We start from the raw sequence: 27,871 nt of genomic DNA, 5'->3' as shown, positions 1-27,871 counted from the left end.
ATGACATCAAGAGGAACAATATCTAGCGTAGCAAACAAATGTTGAATTCACATGAAAATGGAAGTATTAAGTAATTAGCATATAACAGACCTGTAACCCTGGTCTGCGCAGACTTCACTGATCTATGCATTTCAATATGAGTACCAAATCGACAGGCACGATTTGCAACGACTTTCAATTTTTGTGTCTTGTTGCTGCTGGAATCGTGGCGCTAACTTCCATCCTCTTGGTCGTGTTCAGATTCTGGAGCTTGAGTGCGACGCCCAAAGTCAAGATTCTACTCCAAGATGAGATCAAGAGTGCGAGACAGAGAGCGCTGGAATACTGCTTCAATCCTCGAGCTGTGATGGCAAAGGGCTACGCAAAGGTATCGTGATTATTATCGTGGATAGAGCGAAATACTGACGGAATAGTTCAAAAACGAGGTCTTTGGTCTTGATACCCAGGACGGTGAGGGGAGCACGGACAACTCTTATTCTTAGCTGACTATGTATAGGTGTTAAGCTTGTCATTCCATCCAGCTTCCTCGATGAACTAAAAAGTCATCCCGCTCTCAGCTTCAAAGTCTCGATCGACAATGTGCGACTGTCCTTCCCAAGCACCCTATTCGACATTTACTGACTCTTCGAGGATATGCAAATCGAGTATACGCATTTCGGAGGTCCAGCGGAATATGTGATTCACGCTATCAAGGCCAATTTGACGGGGTCGCTTTGTGAGTATCTTTCTCCTCTCCGCTCCGAGACGAGAACATTGACTTATCCAACCAGCCGCCTTCACACCACTGTTGCATCGAATGGTTCAAAAGAACATGCCCAACATCCTAGGAAAATACAAAGGCTCGTCTCCTCACACCCTCATCCGAAACTCCACTAACCACCACAAGACTGGACCCCCTTCAAAGTCCACGACAAAGTCCTCCGCCTAATCGCCACCAACAACGCCCGCGTCTTCCAAGGCACAACCGCCTCCCTCGACGAAGAATGGCTCGCCGCATCCACCGGCTACGTCCTCGCCTGCTTCGACTGCATCCGCGCCCTCAAACAATGGCACCCGTACCTCCGCCCCCTCGTATACCGCTTCATCCCCGAGCGCGCAGCCATAAAAGACCAATGGGCCAAGGGGCGCAAGCGCGTAATGGCTTCTATGCGTGAGAGACAAGAAAAAGGTGGGAACTTGGAGGATCCGCCTACGATGTTGGATCATTTGAGTAACGGGAGGAATGAGCATATTAGGGATGATGTTGAGCTGCAGTTATTGCATCAGATGACACTGATTGCTGTTGGGACTGTAACTACGTTTTCGTCAACGACGCAGGCGATTTATGATCTTGTGGCGCATCCGGAGTATATACCTATTTTGCGGGAGGAGGTTGAGAGTGTGCCTAGGGATGAGAATGGGAATTTTACGAAGGAGTCGACGGTGGCTATGGATAAGCTTGACAGCTTTCTCAAAGAGAGTCAGCGCTTTAATTCGCCCGATCTTAGTAAGTTCACTCGCAAAAACCTGGAGCTCAATGGGCGCTAACACGCTATAGCAACCTTCCAACGCGCAGCCATCGCAGACATGACCCTCCCAGACGGCACATTCGTTCCCAAAGGCACCAAGCTCGAAATCAACACTTGCTCAATCCACAAGGACCACGAGTTATATGAAAATCCTGAGGAGTTTAATGGTCTGCGCTTTCATGAATGGCGCAAAGAACCTGGCAAGGAAAAGAAGTACATGTACTCCAGCAGCGGGACGGATGATCTGTCGTGGGGCTTCGGACGACATGCGTGCCCGGGGAGATATCTTAGCGCCATCAACATCAAGCTCATCATGGCCGAGCTGTTGATAAACTATGATATCAAACTGCCTGATGGTGTGAGTCGACCTGAGAATATCGAGTTTGAAGTATTGGTAAGTCTGAATGAGATGGTGCTTGGGTCTGTTGCTGACGTTGGTAGTGCTCCCCTGAACCGGATTTCGAGATCCTTTTCAAGGATAGGAATCATTAGATGGAATGGTGTATGCTTAGTTCGATAATTCAGTTATGGAGTGGCCTTAGTGTTTACAATTATTGTTCATTATTATGGCTCATGTAATAATGCTTTCTAAGGACAATTGCTGTCACATCAAACGCAGCCGACTAGTGACGATGCCAAGTCTTGGCAACTGCATCTGCACGACTAATCGTCAAGAGTTTGAAGAACTCGTCCTTACAGCGCCGAGATAGCCTCACATCTTTTCTTACGCGGGTTCCGATAAGAGACGTCAGATTTGTAACAGACAATAAAGATAGAGGGAACATTGCACTATTCTATCCTCCGAGTGTTTACAATTAATACTATCCAGTGATATCTAAACTTCAACTAATCGTTCGCTAGTCCCTTTGCTTCTCAGCCTTGATATCGTGCTGTTTGTTAACATGTTCAACTTCCAGATCCTTCCCAACAGCAAGTAAATCCCTCCTGATAATCGCTCTGATATGAAACGCCGCGCAGATAAACCACACAATAACCAACACAACCGTCAACGCAGACCCAAAAATCTTGATCCCTCTCGATGACAAAGTATTTCCAACATTGATACTCGCAAGAGCGAGACCGACGTTGGGGAAGACAAGTGCCCACCATGACAAACTAAACTCCATTCTTCGAGCGGCGCGGAGGACTGATATCGCGGACAGGGCTGAGAACCAGATCGCCATGAGCCAGATGAAGAGCCCGGCTGCTACTGACATGCCGGACCAGAGTTCGCCGGCGGGGATGCTGGGAGTGCTGAGGAAGTCATCTGGAAGAGCGGACTTGGCTTGTGTGCCGAGTGCGATCAAACCACCGCACGTGAAAGCTGCAAGAAATTAGCATGAAGATGAGGATAAGTTATGGGGGGGATGGTACCTGTAGGTCCAACGGCGATAAACATGCCAGGCCTCTTTGACGCATCCGGCAACTTGTGCTGAATCAGCCTCGACAAGTAAACAGCATAAATAAACAGCGCAAGCATCCATCCAAGGCCCTGGCCCATCAAACCAGCAACGATAATCTGCACCGCACTCCACTGCGGTTGGCTCCCCGCCACCTTGGCCGCCAGTATCCCCGTCACCAAGAACGGATACGCAGGCAATATCCATCCCGGCAACGCTTCCGAAATATCAAGCCTCTCCGTCTCAAAGATAATATGATACTGCGTCACAGCCACCACCATCTCACAAGCATAATAAATCCAAAACACCACCCTCATAGCCGTCGTAAACCACTCCCCCGTCTCGGGTCCACCATACGACTGCGCTCCAGTAAGTATCAACGCAATAGAAACCCAGAACGCCCCAAAAAAGAAAGATTCAGATGGATGGTGTAGACTTGTTGAAAAAGCACGGGGTTTCATCGCGAAGCGTGCGGCTATGAGGGCTGTAAAGGTTAAGAAGAGGATGATGTTTAGGATGAAGAATATTTTGCCGATGGTTTTTAAGCCGGTGAATGTGTAGGGCTGTTCGTTGAGGAGGTTGGCGAGACCGCCTGTTGACATTGTGCAGGGGAACCAACTCCATGTTATTCTGACGACGCGGTCTTTTAGACGGAGTGGTCGAGGGGAGTTTTTGGGGAATGCTCTGTCGCGTGCTGATGAGCCGGATTCGATGTCTATGGGGCGGCCATTCATGTCGCGTGTGTAGGCGTCCCCTGTGTTGTACTGGGGATTAGTTGGTTGCGACATTTTGATCGCGATTATATTCGTACAATCGCGCGATCAGATACAAGATAATGTGGAAATTTGCATTTATTTATTTTATAGCTTGAATATTATCTTCCTTGATTTTTGATTCTTGGCTCGTGACGAAAGCCAAGATGTCGTCACTTGACCCAGTCTAATCGATCAGAGTTTGGGACTAAAAACTCCACTAGAACTCCACCGAAGATTTAAGTTGTAGGGCGAGCCAAGGCTGAGATCCGGCAATCGGCACAATCACATACAGATGCTCGCGAGTCATGCATCTGTATTTTTAACCACTTACTTGACCAAGCCTGATACCACTGAATCAATAAAGATTTCCAAGTCGACGTTCTTTGTTATTTGATGGAGATATTGCACATCACCAACAGCAAGAATACTTTCTAATATTGCACCTAAAGGAATACAATTGCCTTTTCCACAAGAACCAGAGATTCCGTGCACTTGGCTGAGGCTTCGGTCAAAGCCTTACTATAGCTTGCCCTAAGATCCGACTCCCCTCCAATTCCATTCCTATTGCTTGCTTCTGGGAAAGTGAAAAGAGCGGGTAATAGGCAGATCTTGACCTCTTGACCCAAATCTGCAATGTCTCCAGCTTGGGATTGACCGACCTTCATTTTCCCCGCGTCGAACAGTGCACCCGGCCTGAAAAAGTGATACTTAAGCCGTTTTACCGACAGCAAAAGCTCAATCTTGACTCCCAACGCGTGACTTAAAATAGTCTTCATGTCCTCAACAGCCTCCCTTTCTTGGTCGCTGGAAGACAGATTTTGGGCTCTATCACGACTTTCCGGAGGCAGAAAACAGCTCAGAGTTTGCAGCATTAAGCTGGAAAGCCACTCTGACCTTTCCGAGATAATCTTCTTCTTCAGTTCCTTGCTTGAGAAGAGGGACTTTATAGAAATAACGTCAACTCGCTGGAGTTCTTTCCATCCACCTAGTGTTGTTAGCTTGGTTTCTTGGTAGACGAGTAAGGTTGGGTGTAAACAGAATGGTATGCTTACTTTCAGTTTCGATATGCCTTCTGTACTGATCCAATAGTGGTGAGTCAGCAGCCAGGAAGGCTGGAAACACATCTTCGAGAACTAGTTCGAAGATACCTGCTGCCACCAGAGCTGCTAAGATGAATCTCTTCGGTATCTGCGTTGCCTCGCATCGGTCGAGCAGACAGCCCAGACAGTACCCGCTAATGCGTTTCGCCCAATTATCCGCCAGGGGAGAGAAATCCGTGCGTTTTTCTGGGAGGGCGTCGTCCGAACCCAGATCGCAAATCGTCGAAGAGGTGTTGCGGATGTTTGAGTAGAGGTTTCCATACTCTGCCCGGAGCAAAATAAGATAGAACTTATTAGTACTTAATACACAGGAAGTTACTAAGGTCGTTATTGACTAGTAGTTATTATTTAATTAAGGTAAGTTTAAGGAAGTCACAACCTCGCTTAAGAAGGTATAAACACAAGACAACTATTACTGTAAATCTTAAACTTATCAACATCCCATACCAGCATCATCTTCTCATTAATTAAACATCCACAATTATCAATTCTATCATCAAAACTTCGTATTCGTTTTCGCATTCGTCTTAGCAAAATGGACCCAGCTTTTTTTATCATCCCCTGTGTCCTCTCCCCATCCGACTACCAGGAAGTGCGCAACGCCCATTATAGGGCATATCTACCTTATTCCCCCCCTACGCGTACGTTTCCCCGCGCTGTTGAACAGCGAGCGTACAGGGCCTATAAGCGATTTGATATGGCAAAACGACGCCTGAAGAAGGACCTGAAGGAGTTTTGTAGAGGACATGGCCACTTGTACGAACTCTCTCGCGCGGAGCTTGTGGCCTTGATATCTCTCGTCTCGCGACTAGTTACCACGCAATTTAAGTCAGTTATATACTTATGCTTTACGGTTATATCAATGCAGACTAACGAATTAAAGTCATTGCGCCGGGCGAGCGAGTTTCCTTCGTAACTACCCCTGGGCATTTGGCAGCCTGAAGCGTCGACAAGAACATAAGAACTTGCTCGAATCACACGCTGTCCAATTGGAGGCATAGGAAGATCTCCTTTTGAAGTGCCGAAAGGCGGAGGCAAAGCTGGCTGCGAATTAACTGTATAAATTGTGACTATGGTGTTAAAGAGGTGGGACTTCATTGTTTGCAGAGGAGGGTGGCGGGCAGTGTTTTTGTTAGAGGGAGGGTGGCGGGCCATGAGAGAACAGCAATATAACTGAATTCTCTCAATTTTGTCTTCACCCGCATGAATGATGGGCTAGTAAGCTTCTGTTTATAGATGGACTTCCAGGGGATATGGAATGAGTATCCATCGTCTTCTTCACCGTAGTCTTGCAACAAGGAGGTGCTGAAGCAGAGGGCATGTCGGTATGCGTCGAACACCAGATATGCCTTTTGTATCTGTTGACTTTCAGTCTCCGACAAGGGCAAATTCAAGGAAAGCCTAGCAATATCCTCTTTGTCAGCCTCACGGGCTTCCAGTTTCTGTGTCGTTGCCCAAGCCTTGCGCGAGTAAGAGATAGTGAAAGCATTCGCTTCGCGAAGGACTCCATGTAGTTCTGAGAGAGCTCCTAAATTTAGTTTCGATATTGAAAGTGGTTCTGGTGGTGATGTCAAGACTGGTTTGATCACCTGTTCAACTTGAGCCCGACCCCGACCTTGCAATCGATCCGCCATATGCCGTAAGCGGCACACCATGACTGCTTGTGTAAGGTTCTGTCCTGGGAAATGGTTATCAAGAGTTTGTCGGAGGGATTGGAGGATACGCTTCTGGTTTTGAAGGAAAACGGACAAAATGTATGGCTCTGCGTTAATTATAGATTGTACATCCACAGCAGACTCGCAAGTACCGAGGATTATAGTTATGAGCTCGGGTGAAAGCTTCTCGAAATAGTCGCTGGGTGCCATGATGTCAGGTGGGGGTTCTGCGAAATCTTTATAGGGAGAAATTTGTTGGTACTCGTGTTGGGGGGGTTGATATTTATACCTAAAAGGTCAAACGGCTTTGTAACTCAAGAGAAGGTTCGATCCAGCAAGGTTTTCTATTGTGTTGGCTTTTAGGCAGAACCTTGTTTCTTCAAATAGGATGTTGTGTTTTAATTTGCTCATGTTAGCTACCAGAAGCATATTCTCAAAGTTTGCATTCATTAGGGAGGAAAGCCAAAACAAGGTTTGCAGTCAGAACTGTGAGACTGCCAAAATCCAGCCACAATCTCGCTCGGGCCACCTGCGATACAATTTATCTTTCTTCTTTATCACTCTATTCCCCCTCCTCACTTTCCCATTCCACGTCAGAGTGAGCCCTTTGGACAGTACCCTGAGCACGAAGGTCTGAAGCCGTCCTATGATCGTCACGATGGGATGCCATATATCAAGCAAACGATCGATTGGGTCTTGAAGCTAGTAAGTATTTGTCTAGAGACCTGTTTTAGTCTCCAGAACTGACTGAAATACAGGGAGAATGAGTTCCGTCTGTATGGCAGTGTGAGCGATTCGCTTGCAGTCATTCGACGTCTGGCCCGTCCGGCCCTTTATCTGCAGAGAGATGCTTTACGTATCAGACCATGCGACAAGATCACACTACAGGAAAAGTCATCCCAACAATGAAGGTAAGCTTGAGGATCCTAATGAATGGCATATCTAACTGCATTGAAAGGCGCCGAGTATGTTGGTGAAATCGAGGTGGACTTCTCTTCTCTTCGAGATCGCCTAGTCCCAATCGAGCCTGTTGTTAAAAGTAACAAACAAAAGATTGGGAAAAGGCATTATAGGATTGACTTTACGATGGCGATCAAGGTTGTGGATCGCGACTTGGAATGTAAGTTCTCACAGATGACAAGCTATCTTCCTAGCATTTCGAGCATATATGTTCTCTGCTGACACGTGGTTGTAGGTTTTGCCATCCACGACCAGAAGGTAGTCAAGAAATGTCGCATAAATATCGCTTCTGGTTTTAGGCCTGGGGTCAAATAGGCATGCGTAGTTAGAAGAATGTTTCGATAGAGCCTGATGGACTTATATAAGGAGCGGTCACGATTCCATGATTGGCGGTCTCTCCACGATCTGAAAGCCGCAGACGTCAGCAACAACTCCAGGTATCAAGCTCGACACACTTGCACATTGTCATAAGATCTCGACTCCATTTCATTCTCAAATCTCACATTGCCAACCCCATTGTAGTTTCTAAAAGCTGTGGTCCGTATTTTAATGCCTTAAAACTATTCCCTACTAGGCCTGTTGTGGAGTATAAAGGTCTTGCAGGCCTCCACAACTCGGAGATTTTTAGTATGCTCAGAGGATGAAACAAAGAGTCTGACAGCACTGAACGCAGCGCCAAAAAGAATATAGACTGCTTATATATTGTACGGTGACTAGCATATCTGTAACACTTATGTAACCACGTGATTTGACTGCTGACCGCAGGCTGTCTAACTTTGCTCAGTCAGACGGGCCAATGGTCTATCCGATTTAACCGCTGACACGCCTCAGGCATACGAATTAAGTGATGCAGCGATTGGCTCGTCATAGCTTAGTCATTAAGATATCGTGACTATGAGTTTGCGGGATATAATAGATGGTGAGAGAGCATAAACAATCACCTTTGTTAAGTCCTATGCCTTGGGATATGGTGGTTCATCACAGTGAAGAGCACCAAACAACAGAATAAAAGTGCCCTTAATACTTCTTTCTCCATACGGAACCTGACTATCTACTATCCCTATCTTGATATTCATTCGCAATGATGAGTTTGGAGTCTGATTCTCAAAGAACGGCCACATTACGCTGTGTTTTTATGACTGGTGTAACCGGATTCGTCGGCGGCACTATCCTATCCTGTCTTTTGAAGGCACATCCTAATGTTTGCGTCAAAGCTTTGATCCGTGAGGAGAAGTCCGCTAAAGAACTCCAATCGGTCTATCCAAATCTCACCCCCATCATCGGCGAACTTTCCTCGCTTTCTCTCCTCACATCCACGGCAGAAGAGGCCGACTTCGTCATCCATGCTGGAGGAGACAATGTCCCTGCTGTTTGTGCGATGATAGATGGATTATCATCCCGTGTCACCGATGGATCGCCCATGCCACGGCTGATCAGCCTAACCGGCCCGCGAAGTCTTATTGACTTCTCGAGTCCCATCACTGGAAATCTGAATGAAAGCAGGCCTCCTTGGAGCGATATCTTGGACGGGCATGCAATACTGAACGTGCCGAAGGATCGCATTCACGCCGGTGCTGACCAAGCCATCATCGCTTACAGTGCTGGTAAAGGAGTGGGCACAATGCTGATATCGCCTGGTCAGTTGTGGGGACGGGGCAAGGGCCATCTGAAGAAGGAGAGCAATTCGGCGTTCTATTATGCCGCTGTTAAGAGCCGTGGACGGGCCTTCGTAATCGGTGAGGGTACTGCAACATGGTCTTGGGTCTCCATTAGTGATTTAGGAGATGCAGTCGTGTTCCTGATGGATCAGGCATTGAGCAAGAGACGAGGACAAGTAGGAACAAATCAAGACGGCTACTACTTTGTTAGTACGGGAGACCTGAGTATGGTGGAAAGGGCTAAAGCTGTCAGTGAGCGCTTGGGCCTTGGAGAAGTTGAAAACGTGTCAGTTGATACCGCAAGAGAGATCCATCCATTTGGTCCCATCATGTGGGGTTGTGGTGAAAGAATAAGACCTGACAAGCTGCTCGAGCTTGGTTGGAGGCCGAAACAGACCGAATGGAAGGCTTTGATGGAAGAAGAAGGCGGAGAGAGAGCATAATTGCAGGCATAAGATAGGGTTTCTTGTAACTACTAAAGCAGAAAGGAGAGAGTACATGTTATATTTTCTTTCTTGTCTTGGCTCTACTTGATCTTGCGGCCGAGCTTGGATGTCATGGCGAAGTTATGCTGAAAGGACAGATGCTTGAGGAGGTGAATGATAGCAATGAAACAACACTTGCTCAAGTCGTGTACCGACAGCAAGAAGATGTTGCGTTAGAACTAATCAAGAGAGGAGCCAATGTAAATGTAGAGTATGAGCGGAACGACAGGAACTTGTTGCATTATGCGAAGGGGTTGTATCTGCATGAGCTTCAAGGTGTACTGAGAGAGAAAGCTAAGAATTGGGAGGAGATGCAGAACAAAGTGGACATATGGGGAGACACGCCAAAAGGAATAGGCGGGGACGAGGATATTGAATCCTTCTAGATAGGGAATCTCATTATCATTACTGCGCAGTCCAGTCCTATATATCCCTAAAATCACATAAAGGCGTCGCTCGGTGTATATCCATTTCTACCATAACCTCATAAATCAATTCGTCTCTTATACTCATCGCCTTTGAATGGCTTCTATGTCTGTAATCATCAGTTGTTTATTTTGCACCTCCGCTTGAGAGGTGGCTTACCTCCACAGCATCCGAAAAATCAGGAATAACCATGAGCACTATCCGATCTCAATAACGCTATCCCCGTCGCCATCATGAGCGCAAAAACCACACAAACAGCGACGATGATTATCACGGCATATTTCGTCCAGTCGTCCCCATGAAGATGTCGCATGTCCTTGGTCCATTCTGGCATGTCAATCGTACCACCCTGGACCAACCACGCAATAGCGAAAATGGCGATGACAATGACGGTAAAGATGAGTTGTCTTGCATTCCGAATAGCCTCTAAGAACGGTTGAATGTTAGATTTTGTCTTTGCCATGGCCGCTTTAGTATTCAAGGTTTATCGTAGATGCAAAAAAAGACGTTGGGGCTAGATGAAAGGTGGAAAAGTGGCATCATCGACAGGCTGGAATAGAAGTGCGGCATCTCCCCGCATGTTGCAGGGAAGTTTATTAGATCACAAGACATTCAGCTATTCGCGGGTTGGGCTGTTAATGGCGAATCATGTTGGGTTTCGGATGCTTCGGAGGGTTGTTCAGCCACCGGGAAACATATGTTTGACCCCACCTCGAGCAGAATCAAGGCAGTCAGTCATTCAGTTCTTGCTGACATGGATTTTGGATGCCTGAACAAAGAAGAGACGTCGGCCTTGTCAGATATCTTATTCCCCGAGAGTCCGTTAGTGCGTGGCACGCGATCTGCACGTCAATCAGATCGGCATATCTTCGCGTATCAGGTTCCGGCCACTGTGCATTCATCAAAGGTGATGCGAGATGGATACCTTCGTCGCTATACATCTACAAAAGCTCGATCTCATTGTTGACTGCGTTATAGCTCTGCACTGAATCTGTTACCACTGTCGGCATTTGACATTGTCAGGCAAGGATGAACTAAAGCCCCGGCCGCCAGTGGCAGCTGAAGGCACTGGTAATGACGTCAGTCATTGTGGAGAGATCTAATCTGTGAGATCAAGGGATTCACCCTCACCTAGCCACTTCAACAAAAATTCACCCTAGCGTTCGCCTGTCTCGCGCAGTGAGTTAACCGGCAAAGCAATCTAGACAACCATGGTTGAAATGGCTTTTGCTCAGTTAGGTTACCTTGTAGCATGCTACTGGCGTACAAATTTACAGAGCTTAACCTACAGCGAAAATGTCACTAGAGGCTTAGCTACGATTTGACATTTTGACCCATCTTCCGATTAATTCGAGTGATTGCCCTGACAGATAAGGTTTTCTCTGATCCTGCAAACATTCGTTCCTCTTTGACTTGGCCAATCGGAGACATTCCATCGTTGTCAAGTAGTTTGGTTGAATTCAGCTCTGACAAGGATTTCAATCAAGGCAATCATCGTTCCTACGATAATCTAAACGAGCTCAGCTACTTGAGCGAGATGACTCAGAGGCTTGACCAGTGAAAGTTAGCCAGAATAAGACAGCTCCTCTCTTGATCATAGGTACAAGGCATGCACTTGATAACTGACATCGTTGGGTACTAGTCAGAACGCCATGCCAAGATCTGACTGCCTTGGACTGCCTTGCCACCGAGAATCAAGCGTTTACATGTAGACTTGTTGAGTGTCTTTTTGAAGCGAGATCTGTATTACACAGCACTTGCTTGGTACTAGGTTGCAGGCATGGCAATATGAAGACTAGGCATATTGTTCTTCGCTTGTGAGCCTGACCAGAGTGAAACAACTAAAACATGACATCCGCATTTAGCTGAGTGTGCCCCGCTTTCTCGACTAGCTTCCCCACAACCCGAGCGACCACGGTATCCATACGGAGTATACCTCGGCATGTTGACAGAGACAACAGATATAAAGAGGCTGTCAAGGACGTAACAAGGTCCCAACACAACCTGACCATAGTTTTACAGCAAACATGACTGAGATTCACGGCACATGTGACCCGAAATTCCAGGGAGTCCGCTCTCTCCTTGACAAGTACATCAAATCAGGCGAAGAGGTTGGTGCCTCGATCACCATTGACATCGATGGCAAAGAAGTGGTGGACATCTGGGGCGGATACGCCGACAAGGAGCGAACCAAGCCATGGGAAAAAGATACCATCGTCAATGTGTTTTCGTGCACAAAGACAATCACCAGTCTCGCAGTCCTCATGCTCGTCGACAGAGGATTGATCGACGTCAACGAGCGCGTCTCACACTACTGGCCTGAGTTTGCGCAAAATGGCAAACAGGACGTTCTGGTCAGGCATTTGCTGAGTCATACGTCTGGTGTCTCAGGCTGGGAAGAGCCGGTATCAGTTGAAGACGTGTACGATACTGACAAAGCGGCTGCAATGCTAGCCCGTCAGGCTCCGTGGTGGACTCCCGGGACGGCATCCGGATATCAGGCTGTGTGTTTCGGACATCTTCTCGGAGAGCTGATCAAGCGTGTTTCTGGCAAGTCGCTACGCGAATTTGTGGACACTGAGATCGCAGGTGTTTTGGATGCAGACTTTCAGATCGGCGCAGCCGAGAACACCTGGGACCGCATTTCTCCTCTCATTCCCCCGCCTCCGACGGGAGTTATGCCAGAGTTTGAAGAGGGATCTGCGCGAGCCAAGACGCTACTCAACCCCGGATTTGACCCCAGCTTTGCGAACACCGGGCCTTGGAGGCAAGCTGAGCTAGGTGGCTCCAACGGCCATGGCAACTCCCGCTCTATGGCGCGTATTCTCTCTGCAATCACCCTAGGTGGCTCGAGCCAAGGCAAGAAGTTGCTGTCAGAAGATACGATCAAGTTGATTTTCCAGGAACAGGCCAGTGGAACGGACTTGGTTCTTGGGTCGTCGTTGAGATTCGGCATTGGTTTTGGACTGGCGCCTTCACCAGCACTACTCTGGGTTCCAGAGGGCAATGTCTGTTACTGGTCCGGCTGGGGCGGTTCAATTATCATCATGGATCTGGATAGGCGTATGACGATTGCTTATGCTATGAATAAGATGGCGGGTGGACTTGACAGTAGTGATCGGGCTGAGGCCTATGGAAAGGCAATTTATCAGGCCTTTGAGAAGTAAGAGATATGAATTTAATAAGGGCCTATGCTAGTCCTGGTAGCTACGTCTCGTACAATACAGCTGCACAGCTGAATGATCCTCGCGATGCATGGTAACTTCCTAGCAATTAATTCAAAAGAAGAAGATTCCGAATTGTCTCTAGCGTTGTTGGGAGGGACTTTTGATCTGCACTGATGGAGACACTGCGCCGCACTCCACCGCTGCTGCCTTGCGGAGACTTCCAGGCAAGGTCGTTCTGTTGGTTCGTATATAGGTGTCTGTTACCCATGCACTGCATGGTCCGTCTGACTACTTCTACCATTACTACGCATTTCACCTGCGTCCTTGCAGTTTGTTCCAATCTTCAACCACGTCCAACAGCTCCCTGGCAACATGACAGAAAAGCTGCAAGAGGATGTTCGTCGATCTCGCCGAGTTTTCATCGCACTCAAAATTCATTAACCGACTCTAGGCTCAAGTCCTCACAGATCGAAAACCGATGAGCGATAACATGTCACTGCGCGATATACGATCCTCGATGAAGAGAGACTCAGACGGACATGGCATAAGTGCACTGGGCTTTGATGGTGTCCTTCGTACGTTTGACGCTGAACGGAATGTGCTTGACGCCGTTGGCCTCAATCCAGCGCAGATCAGAGAGTACTACGATGGTTTGCCAATGCCCGAGAGATTCCTCACTGCCGATGGCCGGAGTGTATCCCGCCAGGATATGTTTAACCCCAACGCGGAGGATATTCCTAGGAAACCTACAGAGGAGGACAGAGCTAGAACTCGGGCATATAATGAGGCGTTGAAAAGGCGCGGAGTCTCATGCTGTGTTGCGGACAAGTCAGCCGATGACGGCGAATCTAAATCAGATCGTATATAGTCCATTTTGCTAACTAACGAGATGGTAAACCAAACACTCTATGAACTTTTTCTTGCCTATCTTTGCTTGTCTCGAGTGACACTGCGCGATATCCATAATTGGCTCCGGTTTCAAGAAATTCCCAATAAAATCATGACAATGACGTACTGCTAGTTGCACTTAGTGTCCCGTTCAAGGTATTTATACTCGTCCCAAGTCCAATAGGTCACAGACAGGAAGTACCCTATACTATATCGTTTCACCATCTTTGTGGACCGACTGCCAAAGTCATCACCATTCTCCTCAGTATTGAGTTTATGAACCAGAACCAGAACTGGCTAGCAGTAGAGGACCCTTTTCTCTCATCCGTAGTGCTTCTTCTTTTTGAAACCTACCCCGAATAGCAAGCCAGATGAATATCACCAAGATTGAGATATTAGGATGAGAGCTGAACTGCCTCCCTTCACTCCACCTATGATTCTCCTCCACATAGACTTGTCTTAGAGAGATTGGGCTGGCATACGCACTGGGTGCCAAGCCTGCCATGGAACCTGACAAATCTCGGGGATTATCTCGGCAGGGACCCTATCGTGGCGGAGGCCATCAGGGAGGAGCTGTTCGGTCGCATGTCTTACTATGCCAGTGCTGTCGGGGCTTATCTAGCTGATTGATTCGTCGTGAGTTCTGAACCCTTGGTGATCATGTAACTGTCATTGCGTACCCAATTATCCCAATAATGACATGTCCTTGTTCCTATGTGCCAACTAGAGAGGCCATGGCGTTCATCTCGCCCGTAAGTTTGCACTAATTGATCTTCTCACTTTGATGCCCAATAGGCTGTCATCGAAGTGCAGCATTCTACAGTTTGCCGACCCACCGTACCCCGCAGGAGCTGAAAGTGTGAGGAGCCGTGAATGAAGTCTCCTCTACGCTATGAGAGTATTCACTGTTCATCACAGCCTTCATAATCTCTTGGAGTATAAACATCTGGGACATTCCATCTTGAGAATTGACCGTGTCACAGCTTTCAATCTTCCTTCTCTTCTAATACTACATACATCGGGTTTACAATGAGTCTCAAGTTCTACTACAAAACATACTCAACAGCTGATATAACCGTCGCGGTCCTAGCTGAGCTGGAACATGGATTGTCTGAGCCTATCGCGGAGAGAATTGAGGTTGACCTCCAAAAGGGAAAAAGCCGCACGCCTGAGTATCTTAAGGGTGTAAACCCTAATGGACTTGTTCCGGCTATAGTCCACGATGGCGTAAGCATTTGGGAAGCTTCTGCTATCACTATGTACCTCGGTGAAACCTTCGGAGTGGAGCGTCCTCCTAATAATAAAGAAGCGCCTGTGCTCTATCCCCCTCCCGGCACCTCCCGTGGAAAGGCTATGACGTGGATTGTCTGGTCAAGCACTGAACTTGGGAAAAAAGGCATTGCGCTTGGAGAAAGTCAGGCTTCTAAGTCAAAGGTATGCAGTTGCTTTTGTTATCAGCTGTTCCACAAGCACTCGAGACAAATTGCTAACTTTTGCCTTCCTGAAGGCTCAGTTGGATAAGGCAGTAAGCGAGCTTAATGAGAAAGTTCGCATTCTGGATAATTCTCTATATGACCAGGATTATATCCTTGGGGACTGGTACTCGATTGTTGACACGCATCTCTGGGCTAGTGTCAAGTGGTTGACTTATATGGGGTTGGACCTGGCTGCATTCCCTGCCCTGGCGGCCTGGAAAAAGAAGATTGAACAGAGACCGGCTATTCAGCAGCTGCAACAGCAGTAAACTCTTAGTTGGTAAACTCGCTACTCAGGTCTACGAACAATGGAGCCCATGTTTAATATACTCCGGATCACAGAACTCCGTGGACGAAATTCAATTGTCTCTTCGCTTGCAGCCTGCGTCTTTTGTGGCCCTTTAATGTCGAAGAGGATCATAGTATGGCCGATAGGCACACCTCTGACACTGTATTGGGTTCTGACATTATGTGAAGAAACATACTCAGGGGGCTGGTATCGTGATCTCTCAAACAAACAAAGTAAGGTATATCCAAGACCCAGCAGGTCCCTGTTCAAGTAATCGAGGGAGGCGCCTAAGATGACATAGGTAAAGGAAACAATATTGTTAATATTCATGCACGAAACAGAGCTCTCTCACCTGCATGGCGCGACCCCACTGTCTCCATACTAAACAGTACTGCTAGACCTTCTATATATGACTTACCAGTCCTTTCCACCGGGGCTGTCCACCTCAGCACGTTTCCAATCCTTTCCACCGGGGCTGTTCAGCTCAGCACGCTGTGCACTGCTGTGTCAGAATGTGCCAAGCGCCTTGAATCTCGAAGGTATAGTACTTACAGCAACTGTACGATCGCGAGCCGAAAGATGGCCGTCTACTGGGGGTGCTGCAACAGCGGCTTGGACTGCAGCGATGCCAGCGAGAATGATAAGACTGTATCTCATGATTTGTCCTTTTGAGAAGATATGATTTATATGAAAGGTAATAGTTGCCTAAGTTCGAAGTTGAGTCGAGGGCGACGCCCAATTTATAATTTTAGCTACCGTGTCTATACTGGCGGCTGCTGCGGACACTGACTTGCCGTTTAGGAACTTTAGGTGCTTAAGTAAGTCATTACTAACGTTATCTGCGTCGTATTGCGTCAAAATGTCATCTTTTGATCCGCTCATTTCTTGGATCGGCCGACGTCTTGATACGAGCTATTATGACGAGCTGCGGGGATCGGCCGACTTATGCAGCTGCTTCTTGTGGCAATGCCTGTGCCTATTGGTACAGCAGGACCTTTTGCAAAAGAAACGATGTATGGAAGACATGGGACCTGTATTAAAATATTTATGAGAAACCTTTAGTGGTGGAAAGAGATGTTCCGATAACAGTCCTGTAGCTTCTGATATCCCAGGTTACAGCGAGATAAGCGTATGCCTTCCGAGCACATGCCCACCGCACCACATATGGCTTACACAGTTCTCTTCCTGAAGTAAGGGCTCTTTCTGGTATGAGAGTTGCTTGATTATCAAGCCTCTGTTACTGGTATCACAGTGCTAATACCCCTGCTGTCACCTATACCAGGGGAGACGTCGAGGGATGACGATGACATCGACGGGGACTGGCCTCTTATTGAAGCTCCAAATTTGGGCCATAGCGAGGGTGATACAATGAAACGTTGCCGGACAGGCCGCTGATGTCATAGACGTTCTTACATATGCTGGTCTGGACATGACGATTGCTTGTGCTATGAATAAGATGGGTGGTGGACTTGTTAGTAGTGATCGGGCTGAGGCTTATGGAAAGGCTATTTATCAAGCTTTTGAGAAGTAGTAGACCTCGTGAATTGCATTGCAATATCTATGGCATCATGCCTACGTATGGACAAGACTTTGTCGGACAGGAGGAAAGGCCTATATTAGGTACTAATCAAGGCTAAGAAACTCAGGTGACACGGAGACAGCAGAAACAAAATCAAGGTAAAATGACATATCACGAATGTTTGTTTCTTCCAGACCAATATATCTACGCTTGATTATCTATTAAACAGAAAGCTCCAAGACAGTCACTCCAGTTGAAGTAAAACTTCTAAACATGTATTCGTCATTGATCGCGAGGTCAGACAGGATTAAAGACAGGCAGTTGAGAATAAGAACATATGGCAACCAGGAACTCAGTTATAGTCGCAAGATAGACGCTTATACCAACCATATTGAGCGCCCTGTTAGTAAACTCTGAGAAGCGAATAGGCATGACGTTCTAGCAGGGAAATGAAAGGAATGGAAGTCGTCACTTACAAATCTCTTGCAAGGCCATTTGGGACCTCGTCCCCGTCAGTGCAATCAGCGAAAGAAGTTTGAGAGGCTTCGGGAGCAGCCGTGCACTTGGCAGTGAGTCCATCATCACATATCACGCTACCAACTGTCGCGGTGTTCGGCCCCTGGTAGGAACAAGACGAATGGCCGTGAAGGCTAAAAGTAGCCAACGATGTTGGATACTGCGCTGGTGAAGCTCGGCCAATGGCGGTGCTGTAGGCTATTGGGTTATCCTTGATAGCACAGACATCACTGTCTGACTGGTCGCCCTTGTCAAATGGCCTGCAGTCCCACCACCAGGTATCCGTCACGCCTCCGTGCCCTGCGACCTCGATCTCTCTGGTGTAGATGACCAGGACGTAAGGCGATGGGGATGGGGTTGAAGCAGTAGGGCCTGTGGGGAGCTGGGAGACGGAAATTGTCGTCTTGGGTAGAGGCGACGTGTAGGCGCATCTGTTGGCGGGCGTGACATTGCTGTCAGTGGAAAGTGCAAAGGTTGAGCCGGAGCAGACGCAGTAGCCTCTGGCTATACCCCCATCAGGATCTGCGTTGTGCGTGCTGCAAGGGACATATGATGGGGCGTCGGTTGCTGTGTAATGAGGCGGCCATGACGTGATGGCACCAGTACTGACGCCCGATGCAGGAAGAGGATCAAGGCTTTGAGGCACGCCATTGGTCGTCGCGAGGTTGGTTGCACCGTCCCCGCAAGGGTTACTGTCGTCTGCACAAGGGTCGCCATCGGCGTCTTGCAAGATATCATCATCGTAACCCCCACAACCTAGCCATTGATAGATGTTTGGATCGTGGAAGCCTCCAGACGAGCCTTGTCGATTAATCAGGTCTCTGGCATGTGTCCTCTTCTCAGGTTGGATCATGCCTTGCGTCCGATTCTCGTAGCGCTTTGAAAGCCTGTCACCATCACTGTCATCGCCATCAGTATCCGCTGGAGGATCAGTGCACCTTTGAAAGGACGCAATGTCATCCCTCCTTCCGTAACTTGTAAATCTTGGATCCAGGCCCCATGAGTGAGTGGTTTTGTCCCATTTTTGTTGTCCCGGTGAAGGATACCGGCAATAAGTTGGGGGTAGAACTGCGTACACCGCGTAGTCATCGTCTGAGGGGTTAGTTACCACCACATCACCGTTTGGATCGTTGTATTCTATGAGCTCGGGCTTCTTGCGGTCAGTTCCAGGCACGTCAAACCAAGGATCCCATGTCCGAACTCCTCCGACTTTGTAATCATTGACCAAAGTAAACTCCACACCGTATGGCGTGGCGCAGAAGTTCTGACTCGCCAAGTCCTCGGGCAGGTAGCTGGTAAAGCCAGGATCAAACTCGACACAGTAGACGAACCCATGTGCGTCAACCTTTGGGTCCGTCCCTGTGAGCTCCTTCTGAAACTCGTTGTATCTTTTCGCCAATGTCCTGACCCATCTACTCAAAGAGGCGCCCTGCAGTTGGTTTTCCAACCCATCATCCCAACTCCCACCAGGAATGAGTCGAAGTACGGAGTTACCACTTGCTTTCCGGTCGGGATTCCCGGACCCAAATGGATACTCCTCGACTTGGCACTTGTCAAGTTTCCAACCACCTTGACGTCTTGAAGTTGCTTTCCAACGACCTTTATACCTGATGCGAGAGACTTTCGTTAACACAAGTCCAGTCTAACTGAGTACCGTATGTATACGGTTGCCTAGTCTTTTTACTTACCAGGGAGATGTATCGTGTAACGTGCTCCCCGTCTGATGGGTTAAAATGGATGTTGCACCCCGAACATTGATGGCTGACTTTGCGTTTCCACAGACATTGGGATAGAGCTTGTCCGGGCACGTGTAAGTGGCATAACATTTACCTGTCGGCGGACTCCTAGGATCCTCATTCTTAGCGGGACAGTAGTCCCCTGCCCGCTTACCTATGCTGAAGCCTAAAGAACCTGAACCGCGGTTGATGAGAGAAGAGAATAATCCTAGAGACTCCTGGCGCTTAGCCTTGGAGGATGCCGGGCAACAAGATCTCTCCCCTTGCAAGTAGTCCTTCACAGCGTCTAGCTTGCTGTCGATGTGACTCTGGCACTGGCTGACCTTGGAGCCAAGTTGATCGCTAGGAACATCACAGCTGATAGTATTAGAGCTGGCGTCATAAACTGGGTAGTTGCCGTTGTCACACATTCCAGATTTCATGTCAAACTCGCAGGGGTCATCTCCTGCATCAGATGACGGACTGCCGGAGGGTCTGGGACGAGGTGGAGGGTCATCGTTGATAGGTGCTGGGCCTTCAGGCTTGGGACATTGGCCTGAAACCTTGATACCAAAGACCTTGATGCATGGTAAGTGAAAGGTGGGCAATTCCGGAAACTTGGGCCACTTGAACTTGACCTTTGGAATCTCAGGTGTGTCCCAGACTATCACAGGTTCACAACTCGGGCAAGGCAATATCACAGGAACGACAGTTGTAGATGAATCTTTCCCAGTTGTCGTAATCCAGATGTTGGTACTGACCGGGAAGTCCGTGAAGTCTTCGAGAGATACCCCGGGAGGGACTGTGGTCATAGTCGACGTTACATCATCATCTGTTGAGGCTGGCAGAGTTGTGATAGTAAGTGTCATGCCGTTGGTGGTGATGGTCTCAACTCCGGCAGTAGGCGGAAGTGTGCCCCCCTGGCCAGGCGGGACTGAGACACTTGCTCCTGCGGGACACCAAGCCGCTGCTGTAGGACATGTTGGAGCAGAGGCATCTTTGTCAACGCCCGAGGCGGGTGACGGGGCGAGCTTGGCCGGCCCTTGTGGAGACTCATCGTTTCCGTTGTACGCAGAAATACACCACTCATAGTTCCATGTACCCGGAAAGAGTAGAAAGTCATCCAGGCAAGTTGAACCGGTGACGTTGGAAACTATCTCGAACTTGCTACCTTTCTGGTTGACGTTTCTATTCCAGACATGATAGCCACCAGCGGAGTCAGATCCGGTCCATGTAATGCTGTAGGGATGTCAGCTCTCTTTTCAATTTTAGGGAGAAGAGTAACGGGCCGGTTCTCTTACTGGACACTGGTACTGTCTGTAGACAAAATCTTGAGATCTGATGGAACTGGCGGTGTTCCGGCGCCTGGCACAGCGTTGTTGGCGAAGAAAGGTAGCCCTTGGCCGTTTTCGTTCCAAGTAACGGGAGCAATCAGATAGTTGCGCCCAGGAGTGAGTCCCTTGATAACTGCGGGTGAGCTAGTGAATGCCGCGCCGGTGATGAATTCACAGTCGTCAGGGTTCCAGTCCCAGTACAAGATGTTGTACTCAACGATCGAGTCTAATTTCAAATAAGAATTTGCTGTGATTAGCGGTGATGGCAATGGGGCAAGAAACTTTGAACAGAAACAGACGTACCGGTGTTCGGTCCAGTTGGAGGGTCCCACGTTACAGTGAATCCATCAGCAGCAGGCTCTACTTTTACGTTCTGTGGGGGATCGGAAAGCTTGGGAGTAGCTTTCGCCGACAGCTTCGATGAATATGGGCCAACTGAATAATCTCCATAGCGAGCCCGCACAGAGACAGTGTATATCCATCCTTCGAGAGGCCACTGTGAATCCCACCTGTTAGACGATGTTGTTGTCGGGGAATATGTGTTGGCGCCACCGTTGATGGAGACTGTGATATCGTAACTATAAGCACCGTAGACTGTGATCGTTTACTAGTCAGTTAAGATGCATAGTTTATATGATGGGGAGGGGGAGGAAGCAGGGATGACTTGTCACTGTAGTAGCGAGAGTCTAGGGCTATATGAAGAATTTTGGAGCGGCGTGGGTGGGTGTGGCGATCAAACAAAATTTGATCGCCGATGTTGGTACTGACCTGGATCCCAGGTTGCGGTGACACCTTGGGGAGAACTAAAGACACGAAAATTTGACGGTTCTTGCAACGGCCGAGCCAAGCTCGAGTCATCCTGGGACGGAATCTTCACTGGACTCTTGCCCAGGCTAAAGTCTTCGACCAGAGTCTTGGAGAAGGCAGCGGCAATCTGAAACTCTCCCCAGGCGTTTGGGTGCAAGCCGTCAGTACCTGTTTAGGTTAATGAAACGGGGACAAAGACTTGATCAGAGTGGACATCGAAGCAACACATACCTGCAGAGCAACCACTAGGTTGACAGCTCTATCAAGAGAGGAAGTAAAAGTTTTAGTATTTGGCCTATACGCGTATGAAGTTGGATAAGAATACTCACGTAGTTGTCCGCAAGTTGGACCAGATGAATCGGGGATTGCTTAGTAGACCACTTAGATATGTATCCAGGAAGAAGTTTGTTGTATATCTCTGTATTCTTGACGAGGTCATCCCGGCCTCTAATGAAACTTCGCTGTGGTACGTCAGCCATAGCAATTTTGACGTTGGGGTTCGCAGCTCGAGCATTAGCTACAAAGGTAGTGACACTATCCAGAGTACCTGCAGCGTCGCTGTAGAACCATCCCATATCGTTAAAGCCGAGCATGAAGAGAATGAGGTCTGCAGGTGTCGCCTGCAAAACAGTCTGGATCAAACCTTTGTCAACAGCAACAGCTCTGCCTAAAACTTCTGTCAGTAATCTAGACACTGGTTGCAGCCGGTTCGTATGTTGGTATATGACATACCCCTAGTTTACATCCGTCAGCGGGACCTGTCATTTAATTATACCATACAGTATGTCTTATTTGAGCTAAAGATTGCTGAGCAAGATTGAGGGAACGTTAGTTGTTTCTTACCATGCAGAAAAATGGTTGCAGTTAGCTAGGAATGCCTCGTCTACGTCCGCCGCATAGCCGCCAGAAGTTTTTGGAGCACTCGTAGGAACTGGCTTGCCGTAAAGAATAGGTGGAGAAGGTGCTGCAGGCGTATCAGGAGGTACCTAAGAGCATATTATACTTAGCACGGCCTTGAATGTTGCAGCGAGACAGGGAATTATGGGTGATCGATACATACTGTTCCTTTGTAAGGCCCGACCATCTCGACGTCGATACCGTTCTGTTTAAAGAACTGCCAAATACGATAGCGCCAGGTAAAGTCACCCTCACGGCCTGTATTGTTGATGATTATTAGAAGCAATGTTTTGAGCGACGTTTGCTAACTTATGTAGCTATGCCTTGGCTGGGTTACCGGGGGACCATACCTTGTGAGATCGAGTCGCCAACGACCATGACTCTGAGAGTTGATTGGCGTCCGACGATAGATTTGTCAGGACTCGATACATTTGTTGCCGCGATCATGCCCGCGATCATGTCATCGACTTCTCCGAAGCTGACACCGACTTGAATGGGTGGTAGGGCTGGTGCAAGTCTACTGACAATCTCGTATTCAGGGACAGCAGTGATGTTTGTTGGCAGGGGGAGTGCGGGGATAGTGGAAAGTTGATGCAAGCTCCAAGAGATTGACGATGCAAGGTGCACCGCCGAAGAAAATGCAATGTTTCCGGGGGCATCGCCCGTGGTCATTGCTGTCGGATTGGGAGTGGCATCAGACGTCTCGCCTGCTATGGCACCAGAGAGAAGACCATGACTAAAAAACGCAGTCACAACAGGACAGACGAGGATATGGGCTCTCTTCATAGCTCAAAAGGTTTCAAAGATCACAGAAGCAAGTAAGTTGTGTTTGTTTTCATGTCAACATATACATTCCTAAGGAATTGTCTGTCCTTTTATGCTCTCACTTTCCTCCTTATCGCACCTCGGAGACCTGTAAGAACCGGTATGGCGCGAAGCACTTGCGAGTTGTCTCAACCAACATACATATTACACTAGACTTGTAACCAACACCATGATCCGTGACTTCACGATGCTCTAGATTGTCGCCTTCAACATGGCTCCTGACAGCTGAGTTATCTGGCCAATTAGAGGCTAGAAGGCTCAGATGTCTATATCCACTTTCAAGTCAGAACCAACAACATAAACTCGAGCCCTGTCGTTTACCCCTCTCTATCATACAGGCCTAGCATGGAGTGTATAAAAGGCTAAACGGTTAAGTCGGCAACTCGCTGCCGGACACTTCCACATCTGAACTAGTAATTCCGCGATTGCAAAAGTGCCTTCGAAGCGACCATCACAAGCCATCGTGACAGAATGACATCCTCGGACCTTTGATAAACGACCTAGTTACTCTATCTTCTGGCCCGGACACACAGAAGTATCCAGTAACAGTACCTAGTTAATTCTCAGACGAACAGACACACAAGGCCTTCGACATGGACCAAGATCAACGCAGCCGTATCGAGAACGCCCTCCTCCGATATCGCAGAACAGTACTTGACCATAACCTCTCTTTGCTGCGTATCCTGGTAGAGGAGGTTGAGGCCCAGCCTGCTCCAACGGGCTATCGAGATTCAGCCGAACAGTTTCTACGAGTGGAAGCGATCAAAGAACACGTGGTTGTACCCGACTCAGTCAAGTTAACAAGTGAGATCCTCGACGAGCGTTTCCGTGATGCTCTGATCTCTGAGGGCTGCCTAGATGGCGTCTCTCACGGTCCAGTCGACCTCGCAGGGAGAAGAGAATATTTTGCAAGTATCCAGGCAAGCATTGCCAGAAAGGGTGTCGAGGTTGCCGAATTCCCCCCCGCAGATTTGCAGTTCCTCTGTTCCCTTGTCCCCGGCGTCACTGGTCCGGGGCTTCCGTTCCACCGCGAAGTATCCCAGTTCCACTTCGTTACACCCCTTGAATTTGAGGAGATGGAAGAAATGTTGAAATCTATCTGTATACCCATCCGAGATGAGACGGGAGAAGGGGAGTTTAACAGTCTTACTTCGATCTGGGAGAATTGGGAGATCGCGGTAGCTTTCAAGATCGGCAACGGGCCTCGTTCGTGGGGCGGCACGTACGCGCTTTACTGTCGCAATGAGGACCGCGAACAGTGGAAGTGGAGATATGGTGTTCATGACGAAGAGTGGTACAGCGATGTCTACGAGAGTGTAGAGGATTATCTTGAGTTTTATACTCACTTCAGGGAACAGGCGGAGGAAGAGCTCAGGGAGGACATTCCAAGCTTGGAAGCAATGCGTTAGTAGCAGGTCAGGCGACTATGTCAAAAATATAGGACTTCATATGGGTATCGGCTGCATTGCTATTCCTACAACAAGCAATCGGCTAAACAATACAAGCTTATTAGCCCAGCCACGCGAGACGAATGCAGCATCCTAATCCCAACCACATAGTATCCCAAGACGTGGCATAACACAAATGCCCCTCCCAATTGGCAACCTCTCCATATACCATTCCGTAGTGATCCGTTAGCTTCATCCGATAACTTTCGCTTCGTGACTATGGCAAGGATAACAGCGACAACATAAAAGCTACATATTACTATGTCCGGCTTCGAAAGATCGAATGGACGTGGCATGCCCTGCACCTCGTTTATCTCTGTGCCAATCGCCTCCTCCTGGAGTTGGCTGTGATAATTCCGAAAACGGGCGAGCCTTCGCCGCGCGAGGTGGTACTCTATAGCTCTTCGGAAAGCACTGACGTTAGCGATGGTCGGCTGTTTCTCGTCAAGACCTTTTTGGACAGCCCTCTGCGACTGATGACGAGCAAAGCTCTCTATTGTGTACAGACGTGAACTCGATTCACTAGCTCCGACGGTGCAGCTTGCCTCGAGTCTGAGATCAAGAACACGAAGCATTGTATCATTGCTTCGACTGGGTTCATGGTGCGGCAAAGAGCGAAATGTCGATGCCAGATCACATTTAAGCGCAAGGTTATAGAAATTGACGCTCCCTTGAATAGCATCATAATACACTGTCCAGTCGCAGCTCGCAGAGCCAGTATTTGAAACGGTTCTTGGATAGTACGTCAGTATGGATTCATTTAGCAATTGGGCATGCTTACCCTATTCGAATCCTGTCAAGGTCCTGCCCAGTGCTACTTTTCGTGCCAAAATAACCAGCTTCGCTGACGACTCGCTCTCCAGGTATGGCGCAAAGATATTGGCTAGTAACGGGGTCATGTAGGCGGATGGTATCACCGGCGAGAACCCGTTTACTCCATGTTGTTGTCTGCCTGTGACGGGGATATTTCTGAACTTCCCAGGGGTGCCGTGTAAGAAACTTGTCCTGGAAAAAGACACGGCGAGAACCCTCAACAGACCAATGTTTTCCATATTCATCAACATGGCCTTTCTCGGAGTTAGGTATCTGATCGGGTAGACTCTGCTCCCAGATCATGCCATCACTCCAAAGGAAGCCTGATCTCGGCAGATATATAGTATAAACTGTTAGATCTGTGAGAACCGGTCCAGTTACACCTAACATTGGGAGTCTGTCCAGTAGAGGGAATGGGGTGAGGTGGCTTCGCATCGAGGCTGACAAATAGGAGAGGTTATAGTTGCCCCCCGCAGCTGATTCGGACATTGGAATAAGAGACCCAACCATCAGCATGGCCAATATTGGGCAAACAATAAACGCAATAAAAATATTGGCGCTACCCTCCAGAGCAAGGCGGATCTATAGTCGTTCAACATTAGAGTCGCCTACCTAGCAAGGCATATTGCTAAAACTCACAGGCGAGTATCTGAGGTCTGCAATTTTCCCAGCCATTTTTCTCACTCGAGCCACAGTCCATAGGAGGTATGCTATAACTGCATCAAGGTCGTTGCAACCTAGCACATAGCTAATGAGCACCAAGGCTTCCCCAAGGCCGAGGGAAAACAGTGCTTGTAAACATCGAGGATATTTTTGCCAGGAAATGGATGATAGTATTGCCAGAATCAGACAGCCATCTGAAAGGTTGTTTAGCTATTGAATTATTAGTCTTCTGACACAACACCAAGCGAAAAACAGTGTATACCAGCGAAAGAAGATGCTCAGGTCTAAACAAGTTGGACCAGAACGTGGCTGTACTGACAACCACACAATACAACACAGATTTCTTGTAATGGCTGCCTGGCGTCAAATTTCTGTCGGCCTTTAACACCCGAAAGAATTCAACGGCGATCAAGGTCCATATAAAGTGACACGTGCCGGTCAGAAATTTGAGTGTTGGTTGAGACGGCCCAAGGGTAGCGGATAAAGGAGCGAAGAGCTCCAGCGTCAGTTGACCCCTAGCGCTGAACTCGGTCAAAGTATCATGTAGATGTACAAGAAAGGGGCTGTAATTGGGGGATGCGCGGCTTATGATAAGGAAGGCAGTAATGAGTATTGGCAAAATAATAATCTGCCGAATCGCTTTGGGACGTGCAGGCTTGATCTCCATTGTGTTGATGTCTCTGGCAACTGACCTATTTCCCGAGTTGATAGGGAAAAGAAGAATCCGAGTTGAAGTGAGACGGTGGCTTATGCCGTCTTGCCGCTAGTTTATCTGGTTTTTGTTGGTCTTATGCATGTTGGTTCTGTACCCTGGCAGCAACATACGATATTAGCCATTATAGGACTCTGCAGGGTGGTTCCTCTGATTATTACCGAGGTTCAAAAAGATGAAATGCCTCGGCCGGAATTCAATTGTATTCTTTAACAGATACTGTCGTGGTCTATGGTTGATGTATCCCTTAACGTTTTTTAGTATTGCTATAGTGTTTCAGATTAGCAGTGGTCCCTGTAGTTAGAGTAGCTCATCCTCTCTGTACTACTGCCGTAATGAGGATTACAAGCAGTGGAAATAGAAATACAGGAGTTTATAATAAAAAGTAGTAGAGTGATATATTTTAGAATATGGAGGAATTTCTTAGTTTCTATGCTTATTTAAATGAGCAAACTGCGGAAGACCTGGAGAGTGGCATGTGTAGTTTAGAAGGATCGGCATGGGTTTGGTAGGTAGTCAAAGTTCCACTAGGTTCTCTCTGCCGGGATGAGCTCACAGCCACAAGTCTCAACTGCTAATAACACTTCTAGCCGATCCTAGGAAACACCAAGACTTACTGCCTATAGATACACTTTCCGTTGCTAATGTAGTGACAATGCTGGAACTCAGGGGGGCTTCCTGGGCCTCCCGTACGAGGCGGTATGCTTTATTCAACGAAGGTTCTTTATCCGTGTAATATAAAGCGTTCCAGGAAACAGGCGTTAATGAACAAAAGGCCCACGAGTCTAGTGAAATACACTAGGCACCAGATAGCCCGACTCACTGTCAGTATAAGATTATGGAAATGGAAAACAAG

The 27,871-nt window shown here is 48.1% G+C and overlaps 11 protein-coding genes across 11 annotated transcripts; 6 read left to right on the top strand and 5 right to left on the bottom strand.

Moving 5' to 3' along the window:
- Positions 1-633: 633 nt before the first annotated feature.
- Positions 634-2,000, top strand: FVEG_09850 (hypothetical protein; the record flags this gene model as incomplete). The annotated part of the gene is made up of 4 exons (XM_018898928.1): positions 634-715; positions 887-1,486; positions 1,538-1,902; positions 1,950-2,000. 4 exons carry the CDS (start codon positions 634-636, stop codon positions 1,998-2,000), a joined length of 1,098 nt encoding a protein of 365 aa, XP_018756901.1.
- A 235-nt stretch (positions 2,001-2,235) lies between these two features.
- Positions 2,236-3,763, bottom strand: FVEG_09851 (hypothetical protein). Its single transcript, XM_018898929.1, has 2 exons — positions 2,883-3,763; positions 2,236-2,832 (listed from the first exon to the last, which is right to left on the bottom strand). The coding sequence occupies exons 1-2, from the start codon at positions 3,694-3,696 to the stop codon at positions 2,366-2,368; spliced, it is 1,281 nt and encodes a 426-aa protein (XP_018756902.1). The 5' UTR covers positions 3,697-3,763; the 3' UTR covers positions 2,236-2,365.
- Positions 3,764-4,106: 343 nt separating this feature from the next.
- FVEG_09852 (hypothetical protein) lies at positions 4,107-6,641 on the bottom strand (the record flags this gene model as incomplete). The annotated part of the gene is made up of 3 exons (XM_018898930.1): positions 6,046-6,641; positions 4,716-5,027; positions 4,107-4,648 (listed from the first exon to the last, which is right to left on the bottom strand). Exons 1-3 carry the CDS (start codon positions 6,626-6,628, stop codon positions 4,107-4,109), a joined length of 1,437 nt encoding a protein of 478 aa, XP_018756903.1. The 5' UTR covers positions 6,629-6,641.
- A 1,667-nt stretch (positions 6,642-8,308) lies between these two features.
- Positions 8,309-10,008, top strand: FVEG_09853 (hypothetical protein). The gene has a single exon (XM_018898931.1). The coding sequence runs from the start codon at positions 8,460-8,462 to the stop codon at positions 9,477-9,479; it is 1,020 nt and encodes a 339-aa protein (XP_018756904.1). The 5' UTR covers positions 8,309-8,459; the 3' UTR covers positions 9,480-10,008.
- Positions 9,527-10,702, bottom strand: FVEG_16680 (hypothetical protein). The gene is made up of 2 exons (XM_018905922.1): positions 10,107-10,702; positions 9,527-10,056 (listed from the first exon to the last, which is right to left on the bottom strand). The coding sequence occupies exon 1, from the start codon at positions 10,408-10,410 to the stop codon at positions 10,126-10,128; it is 285 nt and encodes a 94-aa protein (XP_018756905.1). The 5' UTR covers positions 10,411-10,702; the 3' UTR covers positions 9,527-10,056; positions 10,107-10,125.
- Positions 10,703-11,769: 1,067 nt separating this feature from the next.
- FVEG_09854 (beta-lactamase) lies at positions 11,770-13,264 on the top strand. Its single transcript, XM_018898932.1, has one exon. The coding sequence runs from the start codon at positions 11,975-11,977 to the stop codon at positions 13,112-13,114; it is 1,140 nt and encodes a 379-aa protein (XP_018756906.1). The 5' UTR covers positions 11,770-11,974; the 3' UTR covers positions 13,115-13,264.
- A 134-nt stretch (positions 13,265-13,398) lies between these two features.
- FVEG_09855 (hypothetical protein) lies at positions 13,399-14,041 on the top strand. Its single transcript, XM_018898933.1, has 2 exons — positions 13,399-13,510; positions 13,566-14,041. The coding sequence occupies exons 1-2, from the start codon at positions 13,487-13,489 to the stop codon at positions 13,980-13,982; spliced, it is 441 nt and encodes a 146-aa protein (XP_018756907.1). The 5' UTR covers positions 13,399-13,486; the 3' UTR covers positions 13,983-14,041.
- Positions 14,042-14,941: 900 nt separating this feature from the next.
- Positions 14,942-15,858, top strand: FVEG_09856 (hypothetical protein). Its single transcript, XM_018898934.1, has 2 exons — positions 14,942-15,436; positions 15,510-15,858. Exons 1-2 carry the CDS (start codon positions 15,032-15,034, stop codon positions 15,744-15,746), a joined length of 642 nt encoding a protein of 213 aa, XP_018756908.1. The 5' UTR covers positions 14,942-15,031; the 3' UTR covers positions 15,747-15,858.
- Positions 15,859-16,180: 322 nt separating this feature from the next.
- FVEG_16681 (hypothetical protein) lies at positions 16,181-16,423 on the bottom strand (the record flags this gene model as incomplete). The annotated part of the gene is made up of 2 exons (XM_018905923.1): positions 16,181-16,258; positions 16,319-16,423. 2 exons carry the CDS (start codon positions 16,421-16,423, stop codon positions 16,181-16,183), a joined length of 183 nt encoding a protein of 60 aa, XP_018756909.1.
- Positions 16,424-17,757: 1,334 nt separating this feature from the next.
- Positions 17,758-23,226, bottom strand: FVEG_09857 (hypothetical protein; the record flags this gene model as incomplete). The annotated part of the gene is made up of 11 exons (XM_018898935.1): positions 17,758-19,408; positions 19,490-20,755; positions 20,818-21,076; positions 21,154-21,444; positions 21,619-21,825; positions 21,883-21,916; positions 21,987-22,324; positions 22,438-22,454; positions 22,501-22,643; positions 22,718-22,812; positions 22,905-23,226. 11 exons carry the CDS (start codon positions 23,224-23,226, stop codon positions 17,758-17,760), a joined length of 4,623 nt encoding a protein of 1,540 aa, XP_018756910.1.
- A 746-nt stretch (positions 23,227-23,972) lies between these two features.
- FVEG_09858 (hypothetical protein) lies at positions 23,973-24,788 on the top strand (the record flags this gene model as incomplete). Its single annotated transcript, XM_018898936.1, has 1 exon — positions 23,973-24,788. The coding sequence occupies one exon, from the start codon at positions 23,973-23,975 to the stop codon at positions 24,786-24,788; it is 816 nt and encodes a 271-aa protein (XP_018756911.1).
- Between the last annotated feature and the right edge of the window lie 3,083 nt (positions 24,789-27,871).

This window comes from Fusarium verticillioides, chromosome 1 (assembly GCF_000149555.1).
Source record: "Fusarium verticillioides 7600 chromosome 1, whole genome shotgun sequence".
In the NCBI taxonomy this organism is placed as follows: Eukaryota; Fungi; Ascomycota; class Sordariomycetes; order Hypocreales; family Nectriaceae; genus Fusarium; species Fusarium verticillioides.
This window is presented reverse-complemented; position numbering and strand designations above follow the sequence as displayed.